Raw genomic sequence first — 23,083 nt, 5'->3', positions numbered from 1 at the left:
GCCTACAATGCAGTGCGATGTAGGCTATAGCTTTAAGAAGAAGGATTGGAGAATTCAGAGAAGATAGTGGATTTTTTTTCAAGCAGCTCTTATTTCATTAGGTAGCTAGGACTTACGGCCTAAGTTTATAAATCACTTTTGAAAATAGGACTGGGGCTCCTAAGTCACTTTTGAATATGCTTCTATTGCATAGTCTATCCAGGCTCTGACACATGTGTACGCCCAGGTATGATTGCAGCTCAGGTAGAGAGACTGGAACCAGCTTTAATCTAGTTAACTTGAGCGCATGTGCTTCAGCATAGGATAGCCCTTTGAGTAGATATCCAAAGTTTGAGGCAAGTTTGCATAACCTGCACTGAAGTGCACACTGCCATGGCTTCAGCATTGCAGGATCCGATCTAGCTAGATTCAAACTAGCTTGTGTATGTATAGAGAACCTGCAGTTGCACCCTGTGATTGCAGTAGAAACATAGCTATAGAGACTTTTGACATTTTTATCCTGGGTCTAGACCAATTCCAACGGAAGTCAAATGGGAAGTTTCCCAATTGATTTAAATGGGAGCTAGGTCAGGCTTTGAAAGAATTAACAACAAATCTGAGCAATAGCCAAATGTTTCCTTGGGTTACATGTTTTATAACTCTGAATTTATTTTCTTTACATTATTTTACTTTACAAAAAATAACCAGACTACAATTTTCAACCCCCGCACACACCCCAAAAAATCTATACCCAAAGCAAGGCCCCATAACCAGGGAAGAGTGAAGAGAAGAAGACTCAATGGAGTCCATCAATGACCTTGCATTGCCAGTCTAATGATGTGGCAGGCACTTAGGCCCAGGTTGTCAAAGGTATTCAGGTGCCCAATTCCAATTGATTTCAAAAGGAGTTAGGTACCTTAATACCTTTGAGGGGCTGGGCCTTAGATGGTATGGGTGCAAGTAAAATATAATCTTAAGTATATAAATAAATCGGATGACTACATTTGGTTTTAAATGGTTTATATCAGGGGTAGGCAACCTATGGCACGTGTGCCAAAAGCGGCACGCGAGCTGATTTTCAGTGGCACTCACGCTGCCCGGGTCCTGGCCACCAGTCCGGGGGGCTCTGCATTTTAATTTAATTTTAAATGAAGTTTCTTAAACATTTTAAAAACCTTATTTACTTTACATACAACAATAGTTTAGTTATATATCATACACTTATAGAAAGAGACCTTCTAAAAACATTAAAATGTATTATTGGCACGCAAAACCTTACATTAGAGTGAATAAATGAAGACTCGGCACACCACTTCTGAAAGGTTGTCGACCCCTCGTTTATATAAAGAATACAGAATTGCACCAGATTTTGCATGTTCTCACACCACAGCCTTTTTACAGACACGTATGCAGAGAGGACATGGACAAATCTCTAAACAATCTTCTGTCCTCAAGTCATATATTTCCTTAACACAAATTTCATTACTGTAGATTGAAATGTGGAGACAATAAATGGCCAAAACAAAACATAAAAAGATTAAAAACTCTTTTCATAACACCACATACAAACTCCAGTGTTTTCAGCTTTCTGGGAAATTTAGGAGCCTAATCCTGCAAATGCAATGGGATAAGGCCCTTATAGTGGCCTCATTACTGTCTCAGTCTTGACAGACCTTTTCTAGTATTTTAATGCTATTTTCAAATTAAACCAAAATATCTGTTGCTGATCTTCATCAAGAGGCCATTCAAGGTAGGTCTTTGTGTTCATTATTTTCCTCAGTTTACAGAATCTTTTGGGAATTGTTTGCTCCTGAATGGGCTCCAAAAGGATCAAAATTGCTGCATCATTATGCTCATCAAAGAGACGGAAGTGCGAGAACTCCAGCTCATACTTGCACCACTCGCTCTGCACAAAGTGCTCTGACAGCACAAACAGAGTTTTATGACTTTTTTCAATGGAGTCAATGATGTTGTCAACGATCCACTTCCCAGGCACAAAGTCCCGTTTATGAAGGCACAGTTTAAATGGGGGGATAGCATTCTCAAGTTCCTGTACCATTAAGTTTTCAACCCATTCTGAGTCTCTTTCACTGTAGGAAACAAAAGCATCATAGCAGAAGTCATGATTGTGTGATTTCCTGGGTTTCCTTTTAGCTTGAAGCCAAGCCCAGGTCATTTTCATGTACCAGATCACATGAAGTTTGTAGCCCAGGATCCCAATAGACAAGATTACCAAGACCACCAGAATGCAAATTAAGGACACGGCCAAAATTCTGTGACATTCAAACAGCGAAAGCCGAGCAGCGTTTACCTGCTGCCCTCTCACAGAAGACGGAGAGTCACAGATGTAGTTCTCTGGCCAGTTAGCCAAGACATTAGCTATTCCCTCCTGATATTGAATGAAGGAGAGAAATTCACAAGAGCAGATGAAATTATTGTCACCTGCATCCAGTGTCTCCATTTTCCTAAATGATCCAAATTCTTCCTTAGAGAAACTGGTTAATTTGTTTCTGCTAATTCTCAGGGCTACTAAGTTAGGAATAAATGGAGCATCTGGCAAGGTCTTTAATTTGTTTTTTGCAATGTAGAGCTCTTTGAGACGTGGTAGCTTTAATCTAAAATCATTGAGGATATTACTACTAACATCCAAAACTTCAAGAGTTTGAGGAATGCACATTGTTAATTTGGGTATTTGAGTGCCTGAGATATTTAAATATTTCAGGTTTTCTGGCCATTGACACAATTCTGGAATCTCACCAAAATTGTTTTGGCTAATATCTAGGTGAGTAAGGTATTTTAGATGAGATAGACTTCGTCCCGTCATTTGTATATCACCCAATGTATTTTGACTTAAATTGAAAGTTTGCAGCAAGGGCCATGCACCCTTACAGGATGAATGTTCCAAATTTGGATCTGCAAGCAAATTTTCACTGAGATCAAGATAAAGGAGTGAGGAAAAATGTCTTGAAATGCTGCAAGGCACCAAGAACACCTTAGTATTTACAACTGTGATTTTGGTGATGTTACCTATAAGATTTTTCAAACTGCTAAGATCTGAAAACAAATAAAATTTTTCTATAGTTAATCTCTTTATTGTCACGATTTCCATGGGGCTTTTTCTCTTTATTTTAATTGGTTCATGCCAGTGTCCTGTTCCCTGCAATATAGAGTTGTCCAGCTCCAGCTCCAACAATTGCTCAGCATGCACCAAGATGTTTAACATTTTGTCAATGCTTGCATCTGTAAACAAAACATTTTTTAACACAAATTTTTCCATGACAGAATGACTCATTGGCTCCAATAATGAAGATTCATTAGCTGTATTGAAGGCTATATTTCTCAGTTCTACACATATTGCAGAATGTATAAAATCTTCTACCATCACCGATAACACCTGGACATCATTTATGTTTATGACGATATGATTTATGTTAACTGTTATCAAACTCCTTGACTCATATTGCCTGAGCCTTTGACCATCAATCTCAAGTTGCTCAAGAACTGTAATGCCATCAAAGTCTTGCTTCTGTATAGCAGAGAAGAAATTGTTATTCCCCAGGTGCAGATATCTCAAATTTTTGAGATTAGAAAACAAGGGATTCTCCCCCAGTGTTGTATATAAATTACCCTGTATGTTTAGGTGCTGTAAGGAAAAAAGATGTCTAAACCAAATGGGTGACAAGTGAGTCAACTTATTATTTGATAAATCCAAATGTTCCAATTTTCCTTGGAAAATAAATGATTCCTTATCTATTGTCCAAATTTGATTGAATTGCAGCAGCAGCACTCTCAGATTCACACCCACCAGCAGATCAGTTTCTCTGACATACTTTATGCTGTTGTAGGACATATTTAGCCCTGTGATATCAGTTGTTAGCCCTGAAGGAATGGTGCTCAAATTCATTGAAGAACAGTCACAGAAATGAGTGGCATCACATGAAGGACACACCTGCGTCGTGGCTTTTTCTTCAGAAAGATTTGCCATTATGACCATGTAGATGACCCACTCTTTCCAGAGTTGATTAGGCATGATTTTACCTAAAATTTAAAAGAGGGATAGAATAAGCATAACATGAATTATTAGTGTTAAAAAAGCCAAACTTGAAAAACAGTCTCTACCGACCTATCTTCAATAAGGTGTTATGAATAGTTATCGTTTGTAAAGCCCTTGGAACATGAAAAATATATCAAGTGTTTAAAATATCACATCAAGAAAATCAGATTATACATAACTTTGCTAGAATGATTTTCTGTTTGGCTTTCAGTTCCTTTTTCTTCTCCTGCTTTGTTTAACTTTGGAATGAGAAACATCAAATTAATTACTACCTGCACCAGTCTTTCACAGATCAGTGAATACTTTAGTCAAACATTCATAAACCTAATAATAATGTAATTTACTGACCTAGTCCTTTTTATGTTCAATAAATAGCTAGGTTCCAACAAACTGCTTTTTAAGAAAACACCCTCTAGTTATTTCTCCCCTCCCTCCCCAAAAAAAAAATCTGCAGATTTCATTTTGTGTACAAAGTTTGAGCTGTAGGGTGCTTACACTTTCTGTGCACTCCAACTCCCACTGAAGTCAATGAGAGCTGGGGACAATCAATTTCTTGTAGAAATAGCTTATTGAATACTAATATTATTTTAAGATATGCCACTATTTCTGCATAGTGTTTCTTTGAAAAGAAGAAAAGGCATTGTATGTGTTGTAATCCTTTCCCTCAACCTTCAGCTAGCTTTCGACTTTTTAGCTTGTGAAGTCTTGGGCACAGGAACTGCCTTTTCCTAAGTGTCTGTGCAGGGCATTCATTACCATATTGTATATGGACAGTGATCACAAACACATATTTGTAGATATTGACAATGAATCCCTGAGAGGAGGGTTCAGCACTGATGCAGCACTGGTTCCGACAGACCCTCAGCAGAGAGAAGGCTATGGTGACTTTATGCTCCTAGAGCCTCTTTCCTAGTGGATGTTCTGGTTAGCATCGCTGACAGCTGCTCTTCCTTGTTCATTGTCTGCCCCACTTAGCCTCTCATTTTTCAGCTTTTTTACAGGAAATGACCAGCATTGCAAAATGAGAATGTTTGAGGGTCAGGAGTGACATGGCTTTGTGGGGCAGCTAATGTACTGCTAGCCCAGCCTACTGCAGGTAGGTACTGTCTGAGCGGGTAGAAAGAACACTGGTACATTCTTCGCCGTCAACAACGTCCTTTGTTCTGCCTTCTCCAGTCCCCCCCAGTGCAGATGGCTGTGCCCCGCCTTCTTCTTTCCTTCTCCCCCATCTGAGGCTTGGCAGTGGCTACATAGCAGAATACCAGCCATAGACCAAAAAGAAATTAGGATAGGGTGCTTGGAAAGAGGCTACCTCCACGTGTTTTCCCATAGCCCTTGTGAGTACCACAAGAGCAGAGAAAAGGTTACTAGGGGATTAAGAAAGCGGCTGCCTAAACCTTCACCTGTGCTAGTCTTATGGTTATTTAAAGGGATAGACTCATTGGTGTTTGTGCATTTATTTTATATACTGGGGGAGGATACGTTTCTTCAACCCTTCCCCCACCACACCACATCTTGGCCCCACACTAGGAGACTCTCCCTGCCCACGAGGCCCCCCACCACTCTCACCTATTCCACCTTTTTTCCTATTATTGCTGCTTCTCCCTAGAACTTTGGTCACAGAGTGGAAATCATGGGTGGAGAGTCCCGAACTATGACTACACCATTCACACTTCTCTAGGCTCAGCTGTGTTCCTGCTACAGCCATGGAATTCATAACAGCAAAGAATACATAGGGCCAACAAGCTGGGGGGTATCACAGGAGCCTCTTGCCCCTTTAACTTTCCCCCTGTCCTCAGCCCAGTTGTCTAGTATTTCTGGAAAAGGAGCAGGCCGGCACTGGGGCTTCCAGCTTTCCCTACCCTCTGCTCTGACTATGGGCTTATCTAAATGATATTAGGTTGCTCAGTCACTACAGTGATTGGGGGGGGCATAAAATTAAATAGCTGGATTACAATCAGACCCTCCATTTCATGAACCCCAAATGTACCCAGTTTATAAAATGCAGAAAGAACACACTTTGCCTCTTAAATGGCTCAGGAAATTCAAAAGGAAACACTGAGTAATGTGGCAAATATGGGCAGTTATTTACAGATAGAAAAATTCTGGACAAAAAGTGAGGAAATGGCTAGCCACTAGGTGGTAATCTCTAGCTGACTCAGCTACACCCACCATGCTCCACAGTCACCAGCACTTCTCATTTGTGTTCATTTTTTGCCACTCCCCTCACTTTCATATTTCTGGCTAGTAATTAAATTTAAGATCTTGACAATATTCATGGCTTTTTAAAATGGTTTTTCCCTGTCAAAGTAACAATGTTATCTTGCCCCTACACAGTATCACTGATTTGGAAAGAAGTCACTTTCGTCCATGCCACTCTAAAAGCATTGTCAGGTAGAAATTCAGAAACAACTAGTATCAATCAAATATTTGCAGGAAGAGACACAGTAATGTCTGTACTGTAAACCTGGTATGAACTAACTTTGCAATTTTCAAGCTGTTGTACAGATTCAAGACCTGATTCTGCAGACATGATTCTCTTCACTCACTCAGATAGTCTAACTTATTATGTGATTCTTCTTTCTTATGGCAATTTGTGTGAATAAAGTTAAGCAAGTGCATGAGTGTTTACAGGTTTGAATATCAATAACATCATAGCAGAATTTTCAGAAGCCGGCACAATCCATCACTAACTTAGGACACTCAGCAGCTGACCACCCAGTGATCTGCCACACACCATCCATGCATCTCCTTAGTGGTCATCCCCTACTACGAACACAACCACTATTCCTCCCTTAATAACTTTCTCAAGGTGATTTCCATCTCTACACCTAATGTGACCAATGTGCATACATTTGCATCTGCCGATTTCCAACATCAGCATCTGCTTTTCTCCACTAATACTTCTAACACAGGCATTCATCTTTTTTTTTCTCCATCCAGGAGCCGTGCAAGAATCTTCACCAGCACCCACATTTCAAAAGCTTCAGTTTTTTCTTGTCAGGAGCATTAATTTCACATCCATAAACGGCTACAGAAAAAAAAATTAGGCTTTTCACCATTTGCACCTTCCTACATTTCAAGATGCTATAGCTTTTCCACAGTTTCTAAGGGGGCCATAGCTAAGCACACCATCCCTGCTCTTCTTCTGGTTTCTTTGGAACAGCTTCCTTTGTTGGATGTATAGGATCCCAGATAATTCAACTCATCTACTGCCTCTACAGCTTGTCCGTTAGTCACAATGTCTGCTTACATCCTGTTTTTATTAGATGTGTCAAGATACATTCATTAGGTTTTCACCACATTCAGGAATGGTCCATTCCCTTCACTAACCCTGTCTTCAGGGCCCTCCAAGTGCTCATATCAATTAATAACTATTACAATAAAAATGAAATGTGCCAACGTTCCGCAAACTAAATATGGTACAGGAAATTATTATTAAGCTAAAGTTTAAAAATAAATGTTACCAGTTCTATGGCCCCTGAAGCACTGAGGTCAATGGAAATGTTGACATTGATTTCACAGACACAGGAGCAGGTCCTAAACGGGCTAGTGTAAATTGTTACTATTCAACTAGAGCAACTACACTAAAGGTGTATGGAGGATAACTGCTAATATACTTAATACCGTTACATCCATCAGATACAAACACGCAAAGTCCTGAACCAGTTGGATCTGCCCACGATGGGCACCGCAGGAGAAACGTCAGGTAACTAAAGAGATGGCCCAGGGCCCGCCCGAGAGATTATTATTTCTTCCTTACCCATTCAGGTCTGCGACTCACGAGGCACCTGTCTTCAACACCGGGCTTCTCCGGGGGGCGATCAGCGGGCTAATAAATCAATAGCCCGGCGAACAAAGCGCAGCCTACAAACCACGTGCCCATCAACCAATAAGCCAGGGCTGGAAGCTGTCAAACATGGCCCGAGGGGAGCTCCCCCGTTTTGTGGGACCCACCCAGCAAGGCCGGGACCAGACTCAACCGCAGGGCAGAGGCTGCTGTACTCTTTCGCCTCTCGCCCCAGCGCTGCACGGAGCCGCTCCTCCCGCCTGGGGGGCTGCAAGCCCCGGGGACCCGGGACCCGTCTGCGGCCGCACTGGGAGCTGCCGGGTGGGTAGCGGGGGCGAGGCTGTCACGCTCCGCTCCGCGCTCTCAGCCTCCTCCGCGCTGGCCGGCCGCGAGCGCCCCAGGCGGCGCCCGCCCCCGCTCCGGCTTGTCCCCGCTCGCGCTGATGTGCGGCCCCGAGCGGCGCGGCGGGCTGGCTCGGACCCAGGCAGCGAGCCGGGGGCATTCGGTAGGCGGGCGGAGGAGACAGCGGCTCACTGCCGGCATCCTCCCTCCCTCCGGGCATCTCCTCCCGTCTTCTCTAACCCCCTCCCTTTTCTGACAGGCTGCAAGGCAAAGTCAGCTGTGGCCAGGCAGGGATTGTCCTCCCAGCCGGCCAGTCCTCACTCTGCTTCCCCGTGTAGAGAGCCCCGATCCCTGGTTTTCACTGGGACTTCAGGGAGGGAAAAGGCTTCGCTTCCCCTTTCACTCTCTGCCCGCTCCTCTTTACCTCTCCGAAGCAGTGATGAGCTAAGAGGGAAGGGTCTCTCAGGGACCAGTAACTGTAAAGACAGGAAACAAAGCCTAGGAATAAATGGTCAGATTTCAGAATGCCAAGTAAATAGTGGGGTTCCCCCAAGGATCCCTCCTGGGAATAGTGCTGTTCTGTTCAACATATTCATAAATGAGCTGGGGAAAGGGATAAACAGTGAGGCGGCAGAGTTTACAGACAATACCAAATTTCTGGAGCTAGTTAAGTCCACAGCTGACTGCAAAAAGTTACAAAAGGTTCTCACAAAGCTGGGTGACTGGGCAACAAAATGGCAGATGAAATTCAATGTTAATAAATGCAGAGTAATTCAGAGTAATGCACACTGGAAAACATAACCCCAACTGTACATATAAAATGGTGGGATCTAAATTAGTTGTTACCACTCAAGAAAGAGATTTTGGAGTCATTGTGATAATTCTCTGAAAAGATCTGCTCATTGTGCAGCAGCTGTCAAAAAGCTAACAATGTTAGGCCCCAACAGGAAAGGGATAGGTAATTAGACAGTAAATATGATAATGCCATTATATAAATCCAGGGTACATGCACACCTTGAATACTGCATGCAGTTCTAGTCACCCCATCTCAAAAAAAGATAAATTAATTGGAAAAGATACAGAGACCGGCAACAGAAATGATTAAGGGTATGGAACCGCTTCCATATGAGGAGAGACTAAAAAGACTGGGACTGTTCAGCTTAGGAAAGAGACAACTAAGGAAGGGGCTATGATAGAGGTCTATAAAATCATGAATGGTGTGGAGAAAGTGAGTAAGTGTTATTTACTCCTTCACACAACACAAGAACCAAGAGTCACCCAATGAAATTAATAGGAAGCAGGTTTAAAACGAACAAAGGGAAGTATTTCTTCACACAACACATAGTCAACCTGTGGAACTTGTTACCAGGGGATGTTGTGAAGGCCAAAAATATAATAGGGTTCAAAAAAGAACTAGCCAAGAAGGTCAGGGATGCATCCCCATACTCTTGTATAGGGAAGGGATAGCTCAGTGGTTTGAGCATTGGCCTGCTAAACCCAGGGTTGTGAGTTCAATCCTTGAGGGGGCCATTTGGGGAACTGGGGTAAAAATCTGGGGATTGGTCCTGCTGTGAGCAGGGGGGTTGGACTAGATAACCTCCTGAGGTCCCTTCCAACCCTAATATTCTATGATTCTTGGTGTTTCCAACCTGTTTGTCAGAAGCTGGTATAGTAAGATGAGGCCCTGAAACATAAAATCTTGTATCAGCAGCCCAGTATGAGTCCTGAACTAGAGTAATAGTCAAGACATTGTTAAGCAAAGCTGGGCTGTGAGACAGAGACAGGTCCCTGCTCACAGAAGTTGGCAAGAAGAGGGCTGCTAGAAGTACATATTAATCACTAATAAAATGAACATGGGCCAGGATGGCACCAGAACAGCAAACACATCCCACACAGATAACAAAGAACAGGTAGACCTAGCCTGTAGAGACAGTATGATGGATGGATAGTTTGTCCAAACCAACCTGTGCCGGGAGAAAGGCAACCCCCTAATAGAGGGGCTGTAACTTAATGCATCAGTAGTGATGAGTAATCTATTCTGCACCTGTGTATAAGAATACGTCCTGAAGTGTACATTTTTGTCTGGCCTAGGAGGCAGTGGAAAGTCCTGCCACTGACTGAACCAGTCCATTGCCAGGGAGCACATATGTACTAACAGACCCGTCAATACCTAATCCGGCGAGCTAGAGACTGTTTCTCTTTGACAGTAAACCTGGCCTAGGTGCCTTTATACCTTATTAGAGTCTGTGGTCATTGGGGGTTCTCTCAGGGTCTGCGGTGTCAGCTATCTGCGCAGAGCTGGAGCAGCACACAGAGGGAACACACATGCAACCGACTGATATCAACATTGAGTAGAGCAGAGCACCACACCGGCAGCATCTGACAACAGCTGGGAGTGGATGACAGGGGATGAAACACTTGAATGATTGCCATGTTCTGTTCATTCTCCCCTGAAGAATGTGGCATTGGCCGCTGTCAGACAAGAAGATGCTTAGCTAGATGGACCATTGGTCTGACCCAGTATTGCCATTCTTATGTTCCCTTACCACTTGCTCCCACTCCTGGTCTCTTTTCTCATCCCAGTTTTCTTCCTCACAAAGAAAATACCTTTCTAAGCATTAGATAATTAACCTGTCTAATTCATTACCCAGGGGTATAATTGATGAAGATTTTAGCTTACTAAAATTCCAGAAGGGATTAACACACGTGAATGAGAGGAGGTTCTCTAGTTACACTGGCTATGCTAAAAATAATCACTCTTCTGCTTCAGAGCATAAGTTCATCAGCTGGAGTTACTAAAGATTTGCCCCAGTATACTTCCACAGTACCCTGCTCAGGTGAAAATTTGATCATGATTAGCTGATATGATGGAGAACATGATTTATCCTGGTCTACAGTGACTGCTTAATCATGTTCAACATTATGTTCATTAACACCATTGTTCACAACCACATGAAAACATGGTACATTTTAGTGTATACAAGGCCCAAGACTACTGCAGAGGAAAGCAGAAACTGTATGGTAGGATTAAAGCCCATTAACCAAATTCCTCTGAATCACCCAATTCTAAACAGACTGTGACCTATAATCCAAGACCAGTACAGACAAAGTTGCTGGGACATGGGTACTCCAAAAAGCAGGTTGGTTTCTTTTGAAAACCCAAATCATTCTAACTGTTCAAGAGTGTTTTTAAAATGCTGTTTTCCTGGTGCTCCCCCATAGTAATCTGTTACAGCTGTCTGCACAGGATATCTGGAATTACTTCTAGAAAGCTTATGTGAAGCCTGAGGTGGAGTTCCCTTCAAATCCAGGTCTCTGAATTGGGTGCAAGAGCCCATTTCTTTCTATTTCTGGTCTACTTTAAAATTCTCATATCTGTTCTACAAAGGAAATTGTATGGGGAAATCCCCTCATGGATTTCCAGAGTGGAAAGATGGAACCTGAACAGGGTATCTCAAGATGTGACAAAGGCATGCTTTGAATTTAGGATGGAAGCATCACCATTTTTTTTTAAATTGGGCATTAAAACAAAATCCCCCTTACAAAACAAAACATTCCACTGCACACACAATTCTATCCCTGGGGAAAGAAGAGAAAGAACCAATCCCATGTGATAGATATTAGTCATGTCCCTTAATGCACTACAGATAGAGTGGTGATGAGGGTGATATACAAGCCAATACAGAATAGAATATTTTTTCAATCCTCAATTGTCTTTCTTACTGGCCACCATGTCACACAGAAGAGTGAAGATCTGAGTAGTCCCCTATATCAAAGAGGCTTAATTGCAGTTTCTCCCAGATAAATTAGTTCTTAAACCAAGGTCTGATTTTCCTCCTACAACAAATAAAATATTTCTCCTGCATTAATTGAAATTTCCACGTCTCATTCAGTCCTAAATCTTCAAACAAGTTGGAATAATGACATCAGATGTTAACTGTGCTCAGGGCTATTCAAGTCAGAAGTGCCTTAAAGGAAATACTGCTTATTGCATCAGCGGTTCACTAGCAGGGCTGGATTAATGCAGGGGCTTTAGGGGCTGCAGTCCAGGGCCCCGGGCTAAAGGGGGGGCCCAGTACAGCAGGGCTCGGGCAGTCTGCCTGCATGATGTGGCCCCACGCTGCTCCCAGAAGCAGCCGGCTGCTGGCACATCTCTGCAGCCCCAGGCGGAAGTGGGGGAGGCAGCTCCATGTGCTGCCCCCGCTCTCAGCACCATTCCCAGCTAATGGGAGCTGCGGGGGGTGATGCTTGCAGGCGCGGGCAGCGCATGGAGACACGATGCCCCCTCCCCCCAGGGGCGCACAGAGATATGCCAGCAGCCGTCCGCTTCCGGGAGTGGCATGGGGCCACAACATGCAGCCTGCCTGAGCCCTGCTGCACCACCAGCCAGGAGCCACCTGTGGTAAGTGCCTTCCAGCTGGAGCCTGCACCTTGCACCCCCTCCTGCAGCCCAACTCCCTGCCCCAGGTCAGAATCCCCCTCCTGCACCCAAACTCCTTCGCAGAGCCCACACCCCTCACCCGGTCCTGCATCCCAACATTCTGCCATAGCCTGGAGCCCCCTCCTGCACCCAAACTTCCTCCCAGAAAGAAACTAACAACAGCTATTCTAAGGTGAGATGTAGGCTATTTTGAATTACTTTAACTATATTCTACATGTTTTAAGACTGAAATGTAACCACAGAATGGCTTTATGTTAATTAAAAGGCAAGTTTAGTATAGCGTTAGTAGCCTCAATGCCATAATTGTGATCATTTTATTTTAAATTAGAAAAAGACTTGTATATAGGGGACCTCAGAAAATCTAATAGCCCTGGGCCCACAGGAGAGTTTAATCCGGCCCCATTCACTAACTTCATGAAGACACAGAGATTCTAATGATATGATCACAGTAGTGTAGTAACTTAGAAAGCCTTTGTTTTATTTGTTAACCAAACACTGTCAGAGTGGATTTATTTTTCCTTTCCTGTATTCTTAAAATGCAGTGTCACCAGTTGTCTCTCACTTCCATCAATAAAACAAAGAAAGATATATTTTAATATATTTATAAATTGCATAAAATACTACATTAACAGCATATTATTAAAGTTCTGAAGTCAAGCACTTAAAAGTTAGGAGATGAGTGAGTAAAGGTTGCTCGTCAAATCAGCAACTCTTCAATATTTCCTTTCTACCTCATAATTCAAGGTGAGGCCTCGTGCCTAATTTATTGTACACCATTTAATCCCTGCACTGAATACAAAAATATTCATTTCCTCATAGGATTTTCCATGGTGCTTGTCATCAAGGTATTCGGTGCCTTACAAACATTAATGAATTTATCTTCAACTTCTCTGGGAGATGGTACTATTGTCCCCATTTTACAAATGGGGAACTAAGGCACAGAAAGATTATGGCCAGTCTTTGCAATAATGTTTACTAATTTGAGGTGCCTCAGTTATGCAAAATAAACTACAGTGGGTTAAACTCACTTTTTACAACAATGTGGTGTCTACCCATGAGGTTTGCACTGGTGCCACTACATAGGTGTGGTTACATCCGTGCAAAAAATCCCACTGTAAAAAAACATAAATCTACTATACCTATACCTTAGTGGGGTAGGTAGAAGGAAAGAAGGGTAACAATGGGGCAGCAACAGTGGAACAGGTTGGCTGGGGCACATGGGAAGAGGGAGAGGAAACCTAACAAAGATGGGTACTTAACAACATCCACAAGCATTTTGTCTGTTGTTTGAATATTTTAGGGTAAGCTACTAGGGACAGGGACTGTGACTTCAGTGTTTTTACAGCGCTTATAATAACAAATAATAAACACATAGAAATAATAAAGTACATAGACCATTAAAATGTACACATAGTGATCCTATGACCTTTGAGACTGGACACATCTCAAAGTTTCCACATCAAGTATCTGACATATTTGTCAAGTTGCTTCATTCTTAAATTGCTGGGCCACAAACAATCCTGGTGTAAATCCACTGATTCCCCTGGAGTTACATATTTAATCTATTCTCTTTGAAAGGTATTACCTGTGGGAGGATCTGGCTTCAGAGATCTTATTTTTATCTAACTGGGCAATTTCTACTTTTCCACTGCATTTTTCTTGAATGACTCTAAATAGTCTGATGGTATCTAAAACAAAAAAGACGATGTAATCAATGGATCCTGTGGTATGTTTCAGCATGTTGTCTCTCTTTTTTACGAGAGAGAAAGAGAGAGAGCACTGTAACTGCATTTGTTTTGGAATGGTTAAAAAGAAACTACAGAAGCACACCAGCTTCAGTAGAATTTCTTCCCAAAAGCATTTTCACAGACAGGGATGCTTGGGTACTTATTAACAGAAAGGTCAGAAAACCAAAGAATCTCTAAAACAGTTGAATGTTCTCAGCTGGTATCCTTCATTTAGCAAAGCTAAAATTAGTTTAGTGTGCAGTCAAGTCAAGCCTCCACAACACTGAAATAAAAGTCAGCATAACAAAATGTTTCTTAACAGGAAAAAGGATTCACAAATGTCCTGCTTGGAAATGTAGTGTGGCTGAGTTAGTGATTCAGCCTAAAATGACATCATAGGATTTTAATGCTGTTTTCAAGTTATTCCAAAATATTTGCTGCCGATTTTCATCAAGAGGCCATTCAAGATAGGTCTTTGTGTTCATTATTTTCCTCAGTTTACAGAATCTTTTGGGAATTGTTTGCTCCTGAATGGGCTCCAAAAGGATCAAAATTGCTGCATCATTATGCTCATCAAAGAGACGGAAGTGCGAGAACTCCAGCTCATACTTGCACCACTCGCTCTGCACAAAGTGCTCTGACAGCACAAACAGAGTTTTATGACTTTTTTCAATGGAGTCAATGATGTTGTCAACGATCCACTTCCCAGGCACAAAGTCCCGTTTATGAAGGCACAGTTTAAATGGGGGGATAGCATTCTCAAGTTCCTGTACCATTAAGTTTTCAACCCATTCTGAGTCTCTTTCACTGTAGGAAACAAAAGCATCATAGCAGAAGTCATGATTGTGTGATTTCCTGGGTTTCCTTTTAGCTTGAAGCCAAGCCCAGGTCATTTTCATGTACCAGATCACATGAAGTTTGTAGCCCAGGATCACAATAAACAAGATTACCAAGACCACCAGAATGCAAATTAAGGACACGGCCAAAGTTCTGTGACATTCAAACAGTGAAAGCCGAGCAGCGTTTACCTGCTGCCCTCTCACAGAAGACGGAGAGTCACAGATGTAGTTCTCTGGCCAGTTAGCCAAGACATTAGCTATTCCCTCCTGATATTGAATGAAGGAGAGAAATTCACAAGAGCAGATGAAATTATTGTCACCTGCATCCAGTGTCTCCATTTTCCTAAATGATCCAAATTCTTCCTTAGAGAAACTGGTTAATTTGTTTCTGCTGATTCTCAGGGCTACTAAGTTAGGAATAAATGGAGCATCTGGCAAGGTCTTTAATTTGTTTTTTGCAATGTAGAGCTCTTTGAGACGTGGAAGCTTTAATCTAAAATCATTGAGGATATTACTACTAACATCCAAAACTTCAAGAGTTTGGGGAATGCACATTGTTAATTTGGTTATTCGAGTGCCTGAGATATTTAAATATTTCAGGTTTTCTGGCCATTGACACGATTCTGGAATCTCACCAAAATTGTTTCGGCTAATATCTAGGTGAGTAAGGTGTTTTAGATGAGATAGACTTCGTCCCGTCATTTGTATATCACCCAATGTATTTTGACTTAAATTGAAAATTTGCAGCAAGGGCCATGCACCCTTACAGGATGAATGTTCCAAATTTGGATCTGCAAGCAAATTTTCACTGAGATCAAGATAAAGGAGTGAGGAAAAATGTCTTGAAATGCTGCAAGGCACCAAGAACACATTGGTATTTATAACTGTTGTTTTGATAATGTTACCTAGAAGATTTTCCACACCATGAAGATCTGAAAACAAATAAAATTGTTCTATAGCTAATTTCTTTACTGTGATTACTTCAATGGTGCTTTCTCTGTTTACTTCAATTTGCCCATGCCATTTTCCAGTTCCCCGTAGTACAGAATCGTCCACTTCCAGCTCCAAAAAATGTTTAGCATGCACCAAGATGTTTAACACTCTGATAATACTTTCATCTGTAAACAAAACATTTTTTAACACAAGTTTCTCCATGACAGAACGACTCATTGGCTCCAGTAATGAAGATTCATTAGCTGTATTGAAGGCTATATTTCTCAGTTCTATACATATTGCAGAATTTGTAAGATCCTCCAATATCACTGATAACACCTGATCATTTATGTTTATGATGATATGATTTATGCTGTTAACTGTTGCCAAACTCCCTGACTTGTATTGCCTGAGCTTTTGACCGTCAATCTCAAGTTGCTCAAGAACAGTAATGCCATCAAAGTCGTGCTTCTGTATAGCAGAGAAGAAATTGTTATTCCCCAGGTGCAGATATGTCAAATTTTTGAGATTAGAAAACAAGGGATTTTCCCCCAGTGTTGTATATAAATTACCCTGTATGTTTAGTTGCTGTAAGGAAAAAAGATGTCTAAACCAAATGAGTGACAAGTGAGTCAACTTATTATTTGATAAATCCAAATGTTCCAATTTTCCAAGGAAAATAAATGAATCTTTATCTATTGTCCTAACTTGATTGAATTGCAGCAGCAGCACTCTCAGATTCACACCCAGCTTCAGATCAGTTTCTCTGACATGTTCTATGCTGTTGTAGGACAGATTTAGCCCCGTGACATCAGTTGTTAAACCTGAAGGAATGGTGCTCAAATTCATTGAAGAACAGTCACAGAATTGAGTGGCATCACATGAAGGACACACCTGCGTCGTGGCTTTTTCTTCAGAGTGATTTGCACTTATGACCATGTAGAAGATCCATACTTGCCAAATCTGCTTAGTATTTGGTTTTCTTTGGTTCAACATCTTAAAAGAGAGAGAGAAAGAGCGAAATTAATATAAGGGAATTGAAATCCACTGTAAGTTTAGTTATGAAGGAATTCACATTCTGATTTTTTTTTCTTGTAGTGATTTCTTGTTGGATTTTTTTCTCCCATTCTGGCTGCTTTATTTTGGAAGTTTTTGAAGCAAATTCATACTATAAATTAAATATTCATAAAATTCACAGGTGACAGACCTGGTCCGATTTTTTAACAGACATACCTCTGGTTGTTTGAAAATTCTGATTTAAGTCAGGGAGAGATTTCAATAGCCTTTAACTTGGTTAGAAGTTTTAACATTATCAAACTATGCTAATGGTATATTCCCAGAATTCTGAGACCCCCTCCCTCTTCATTAACTATAAAGTGCAATTACAAAAAGAAAAAGTGCTTATATGTATATCATAAAACTATATATATGCTTGTTTCCCCAATGTCTGCCTCCATTTTTGTACAACACCTAACACAATGGGACCCTGATGTTGCTCAGAACGTTTAGTGTAACAGTATAAACAATAAAGGAAAGGATGAGACATCTGTCACTCCCTGTAAATTCTGCAAAAGGCTGTTTAGTTTATTTTTTGAAGTTAGAGTCTCATATCCAAACAAATAAGTTCTTTCTGCATGTACACAATATAGGTAAAAGTAATACATTGCAATGCTATACATTACATTCCCCCTGCCAGAACAGCACTGGTTTTAATTCACACAGGATCTGATCCTGCTACTATTGAAGTCATTTGCCCTTGACTTCAATGGAAGTAAGAACAGGCCCACAGTTATTAAAGTTCACAAAAATATCTTATAAGAATCCTGGGTAGCCAGAGATGAAGTACTTACCTTTCTTACTGAGGCTTACAGCTTCGGTGCCAGTGTTTTGTATTGGTCTCATGTATTAGGATCCATGGAGTCTTCTCATCTGCAACATGGCAACAGGAGCTAGAAATCTTTTGGCTGATAAACAATGGAAGGACGCTGGTCTGATGCTATGCCAGCTCTCAGGCTGGCAAACACTTTGATCTGTCCTGCTTAGTCAAAGCTTCACGCTAACAAATTTCCAAATGTTCCTTAACTCTCTCAGTCCCATAAACTTCAAGTAACCGTTGCACTCACTCTACAAATTCATTGCTTTTGGAATGAGTAGGATTGTTCAATATTCCCACTGCACAGCTACTCTGCACTATACCATCCTTTATAGTCAAACCTCTGCCACATTTATTTTTGTGCTAGAAAACGGATACAGAAGTTACTGTTTATTCTTGAAGTATCTTCTCTGTATGCTGCAATTCAGCAGTAGGTCTCTTTTCTTTTGCTTGGTCAGCTGTCCTTGGTGCAACAATTGACGCAATGCTTTTGTGCAAATTTTTCTTTCACAATCAGTGACTGCAGCACTGATGGGAATAATAGTTTCAGTACTTTTCTGTTCCCGTTCCTTCAATTTAAATCTATACTTATTATTTTTGGATTAGGAGTTGAGTAATTTTGTCTTAGTTTACTCTATTGAGAATGGAGCATCTCAGCTCACATGAGGTATTTTTTTTTTATATAGGTCCCTCTGAGTTGAAGGTATTCTGTTCTATAAACCACTGTTTATATATAGACTATTTTACTGGGTCAAGTTGTTTAGTCTGTGGGAAAAAAGAGTTTTTTCATTTCCCAAGGCACTGCATTCAAAGACATTATCTGAAGTGGACTTTTATTATCAACAAAGATTAAGTTAATAGGCAACAGTTCTGAAAATTGGATCAAGATCCTGTATCCAAGACAGAGAATTTTAATGAAAAGGAATTTCAATTCTCACTGAAAAGGTGCATCTAATTAAAAGTCAGCATGGAATTTGTACTAGGAAAAAGGAAATTGTAAATTTTGCATTCATGCCACTTCTAAAGGACAGGATGGACTAAAAGTATTTGTGTCTCACCACACTTCCTGACCAAAAAGATGTTACACAGCTGCATAAGTGAAAAAGGTACAAGTGTTTTGGGTTTTTTTACCAGACCTGAAAGAGGAATCTTTTGGATTCTAAGCACCAAACTTTTAAAATATGCTTTGCATTTTTCTGTGCACAACTTCGCATGTACACTTTTCCAGGTCAACCATCTATGAGTATATGTGATAAAAATTTTACATATTTGGAAACAATGAGGTTCATGCACTAAAATTCCTATCACCTCCATGTGCATGTGGCAGAATGTGTGTGCAAATATTTGTGCTCCCAAGGTTGCGCAAACAGAAGAAGCCTGGCTGAGCCCCTTCATGCAGTTTGATCCTAATATGTTAAAATTAATAATTGAAATCAACATGGCAGCTAGACATTTTCCAAAAATGATTTAAAAGTATTATACCTGCTTATATTCCCAGCTGATCACATTTTGTTCATACTTAAAGCATTTTTGCTGTGTGAAACTGATTATACAGGGGAAACAGGGAAGCTGGTTTTTCATGAAGTTCTGTCATATGCATATAGCAACAAGCTAGAAAAAAAATAGAGATTTCCCCCTCTAATTCCTTTCAATTGTAGCAATGTTAAATAAAATATTTTTAGACAGACAATGAAAAACAATGCAGGATTACTAGGATTTTTTTTTTTTACCCTTTAATAGCTTTTTTTGTAATCAAGAGAAAAACTGCTTATCAAAGCTAAAATTAAGTTTGTAAAGCACTTTGAAAATGAAAAGGTATGAGATAAGCATTGTATTTACTACTTAATACTTTTGCTGTTGTTTTGTTTTTCAGATTATTCACCACTCTTTCAATAAATACATTTGTGTATCATCTGGAATTGGCGTGATCTGTATCGGGGCATTTAATGAAATATTGACTCTCTCCTGACATCCAGGACCAGCCCACTATCAAATAACACATCTGTGTTACACATAGCAGTCATAGTCCCTCAATCAGGAGGGCCAAAATAAGTTACATCTGCGCTTCTGACTTCTTCTCCAACCCACCAACATTATCTCAATCTTGTTTGGATTAAGTTGCAGGCAATTAGCCTTCATCCAAACACCACATTCATATAAACAATGGATTATTGGTTCCATTGTTCCAGCTGAGTCAGAGGTGATGGAGATGTACAGCAGGATGTCATCAACATTCTGAATGTCTGGCAGCCCATGTTTCCTCATCAACACACTCTTCAGCCTCATATACAAGTTGAGCAGAAAGGTTGCTAGGATAGACACTATGGGATCAAGACAGTACTCTTGGGGCATAAGAACAATGGTCCAGAATTGTTTTTTGGGTTCTCTCTAAAAGATCAGAATGGAGTCACTCAAGAACAGCTGCATTCACCCTTACTAAGGTCCACAAGTGAGTCAATTCAATTCAAGAAACAGCTGACAGATCTAGAGAATCAGCACAAACTCTTTATTTTCATCCATCAGTAGGTAGAAATCGAGCTAACACAAGCAGCATAGTTTCTATTTCATTCCTATAGCCCAATCAAGAGAGGTCAAAGAAATCTCGGGGACTCAGATAAAAGCCACAATTGACCTGCCACAACCTCCTTGGTAACTTTTCCTAAAGACAGAGATTGAATCCTGGTCAATTGGTTAGACAGATTGTCAATATCTAGAGTTGGTTTCTTGGAGACTGGCCCAAAGGGCATCTTTTGGAACCATCTAGCTTTAATAAAGAAACATACTCACTCTGAATGCATATTTTTTAAAAGAAGCAAAATACTTCCTCTAATTTCTAGCCAGAAGAGGCTGATGTTTAGTATTTATCAAAACAGATATGCCAGTATGTCCAGTAAGTGTATGTTCCCTTTAGTCTGAAGCGATGCTCTTTCTTCCTCTTTTGTAAGCTTTAAAAAAAAAAAAGGGGGGGGGGAGGGTACATTATATTTCTTCTTTTCAGCATAAGAGCACAAAAATAAATCAAGCCTCCGCTTGTGAAACCCTAGCTTTTCCAAGCATTTACGTCAAGCTACAAATTATTGCACACACGGCAATTTTTTCAGCAGGGAGTGAGCAGAAATACAGAAATGCAAGATAGCAAGATGTGTGGCGATATTTTGGGGGTTTTGGTTGTATTACATGTCACATGCGTGGGTGCTCAACTTTCTTTCTTCTTGCTCACTGTGGGCCCTGGCCTACCACCCATGTGCAGACTGAGTAGCATTTATTCTTAAATTGGCTCGCTGCAGCAATAGGGACTAATCATGTACATGCTGCACAGCATGAGCAATATCACCAACTCTCATCATTCTATCATGATACTTGTGATACTGATTATTTTTCTTAAAGCCCCAGCTCCTGGAATCATTTGAATACATGAGAATCTCAGCTTTTTTTTTTTTTTATTAAAGAGTAAGTTTCTAGAGCTCATCATTGTGTAGTAAAACATTACCCCTAAAGGTTCAAAACACAGAAGGCAAATTTAAAAGTATCCAATATTTATTTGTCTTAAAAATAATGAGATTTTAAAATCTCTCATATGATTTTTTTGGAGACAGAATACTGAAGTAAATGGACCACTGGGGTCTGATCCGGTATGGCTAAATCTATGTTTCTATGCAGGACACATCTCCAAGAAAACAGACATGAAGGTTTAAAAAAAATAAAATCAACACTGTTAGGCTATATAGCCCTAAATTGGTTTGCCCACCAAAATGATGCACTCCTTCAGTAGGTCTCTTCTGTCTCTGCATTCTGCTGCTGTCCTTTACGCTTTTAGGCCAGATCTACACTAAAAAATTGGGCTGATCCAGCTACTTCACTCAAGTGTGTGAAAAAACTACATTCCTGAGCAACGTAGTTAAACTGACCTAACCCCTGTTGAAGATAAGCCTGGTCTACACTAGGCGTTTAAATCGGTTTTAGGAGCGTAAAACCGATTTAACGCCACAACCGTCCACACTAGGAGGCACCTTATATCGATTTTAATGGCTCTTTAAATCGGTTTCTGTACTCCTGCCCGACGAGAGGAGTAGCGCTAATATCGGTATTAACATATCGGAATAGGTTAGTGTGGCCGCAATCGACGGTATTGGCCTCCGGGCGGTATCCCACAGTACACCACTGACTGCTCTGGACAGCATTCTCAACTCGGATGCACTGGCCAGGTAGACAGGAAAAGCCCCGCGAACTTTTGAAATTCATTTCCTGCTTCCCCAGCGTGGAGAGCTCATCATCACAGGTGACCACGCACAGCTCATCAGCACAGTTAACAATGCAGTCTCCTGAGAATCGAAAAAGAGCCCCAGCATGGACCGCTCGGGAGGTACTGGATCTGATCGCTATATGGGGAGAGGATTCAGTGCTAACAGAACTGCGTTCCAAAAGACGAAATGAAAAAGTATTTGAAAGAATTTCTAAGGCTATGACGGATAAAGGCCACAGCAGGGACTCCGTGCAGTGCAGAGTGAAAGTTAAGGAGCTCAGACAAGCCTACCAGAAAACCAAAGAAGCAAACGGAAGGTCCAGGGCAGGTCGAAAAACATGCCGCTTCTATGCTGAGCTGCATGCAATTTTAGGGGGCTGCGCCACAAGTACCCCACCCCTGACCGTGGATTCCGAGGTGGGGGTTGTAATCTCTGCCATGTCTGAGGATTATGCAGACGGGGAGATGAAGAGGAAGAAGAAGAGGAAGACCTAGCAGAGAGCACACAGCACTCCGTGACCCCCAGCAGCCAGGAGCTTTTTATCACCCTGACGGAATTACCCTGCTCCCAGCCCTCACAAGCAACTATTCCAGAGAATGACGCCATGGAAGGGAGCTCTGGTGAGTGTACCTTTGCAAATAGCAAACAGTGTTTTTTAAGCAAGCCTTTTTTAATGATTGATTTGCCCTGAGGACTTGGGATGCATTCGCAGACAGTATAGTTACTTAGAAAAGTTTGTTAACATGTCCGGGGATTGAGAGGAAATCCTCCAGGGACATCTCGATGAAGCGCTCCTGTAGGTACTCCAGAAGCCTTTGCAGAAGGTTTCTGGGCAAGGCATCCTTGTTCCGCCCACCATGG

At 41.2% G+C, this 23,083-nt stretch overlaps 2 protein-coding genes across 4 annotated transcripts; both read right to left on the bottom strand.

Moving 5' to 3' along the window:
* Positions 1–1,230: 1,230 nt before the first annotated feature.
* TLR2 (toll like receptor 2) lies at positions 1,231–8,197 on the bottom strand. Of its 2 annotated transcripts, none has more exons than XM_039540831.1 (2): positions 7,797–8,197; positions 1,231–4,017 (listed from the first exon to the last, which is right to left on the bottom strand). In XM_039540831.1, exons 1-2 carry the CDS (start codon positions 7,798–7,800, stop codon positions 1,658–1,660), a joined length of 2,364 nt encoding a protein of 787 aa, XP_039396765.1. In that variant the 5' UTR covers positions 7,801–8,197; the 3' UTR covers positions 1,231–1,657. The 2 variants fall into 2 exon arrangements, with proteins under 2 accessions (XP_039396765.1, XP_039396766.1); XM_039540832.1 differs by lacking the exon at positions 7,797–8,197 and adding an exon at positions 4,213–4,273.
* A 4,917-nt stretch (positions 8,198–13,114) lies between these two features.
* Positions 13,115–18,411, bottom strand: LOC120407011 (toll-like receptor 2 type-2). Of its 2 annotated transcripts, none has more exons than XM_039542296.1 (2): positions 17,952–18,411; positions 13,115–17,087 (listed from the first exon to the last, which is right to left on the bottom strand). In XM_039542296.1, the coding sequence occupies exons 1-2, from the start codon at positions 18,005–18,007 to the stop codon at positions 14,711–14,713; spliced, it is 2,433 nt and encodes an 810-aa protein (XP_039398230.1). In that variant the 5' UTR covers positions 18,008–18,411; the 3' UTR covers positions 13,115–14,710. The 2 variants fall into 2 exon arrangements, with proteins under 2 accessions (XP_039398230.1, XP_039398229.1); XM_039542295.1 differs by having other exon boundaries at positions 13,115–17,101; positions 17,956–18,409.
* Between the last annotated feature and the right edge of the window lie 4,672 nt (positions 18,412–23,083).

Source organism: Mauremys reevesii, linkage group 5 (genome assembly GCF_016161935.1).
Source record: "Mauremys reevesii isolate NIE-2019 linkage group 5, ASM1616193v1, whole genome shotgun sequence".
Classification (NCBI taxonomy): Eukaryota; Metazoa; Chordata; order Testudines; family Geoemydidae; genus Mauremys; species Mauremys reevesii.
The sequence above is the reverse complement of the archived record's forward strand: the minus strand, read 5'-3'. Positions and strand labels throughout refer to the sequence as shown.

Coding starts and splice junctions, on each gene's coding strand:
- LOC120407011 (XM_039542296.1), bottom strand. CDS start 18,007: ATGAGACCAATACAAAACACTGGCACCGAAGCTGTAAGCCTCAGTAAG. Junction 17,088..17,951: donor AGCCTCAGTAAGAAAGGTAA/GTACTTCATCTC, acceptor GTTGAACCAAAG/AAAACCAAATACTAAGCAGA.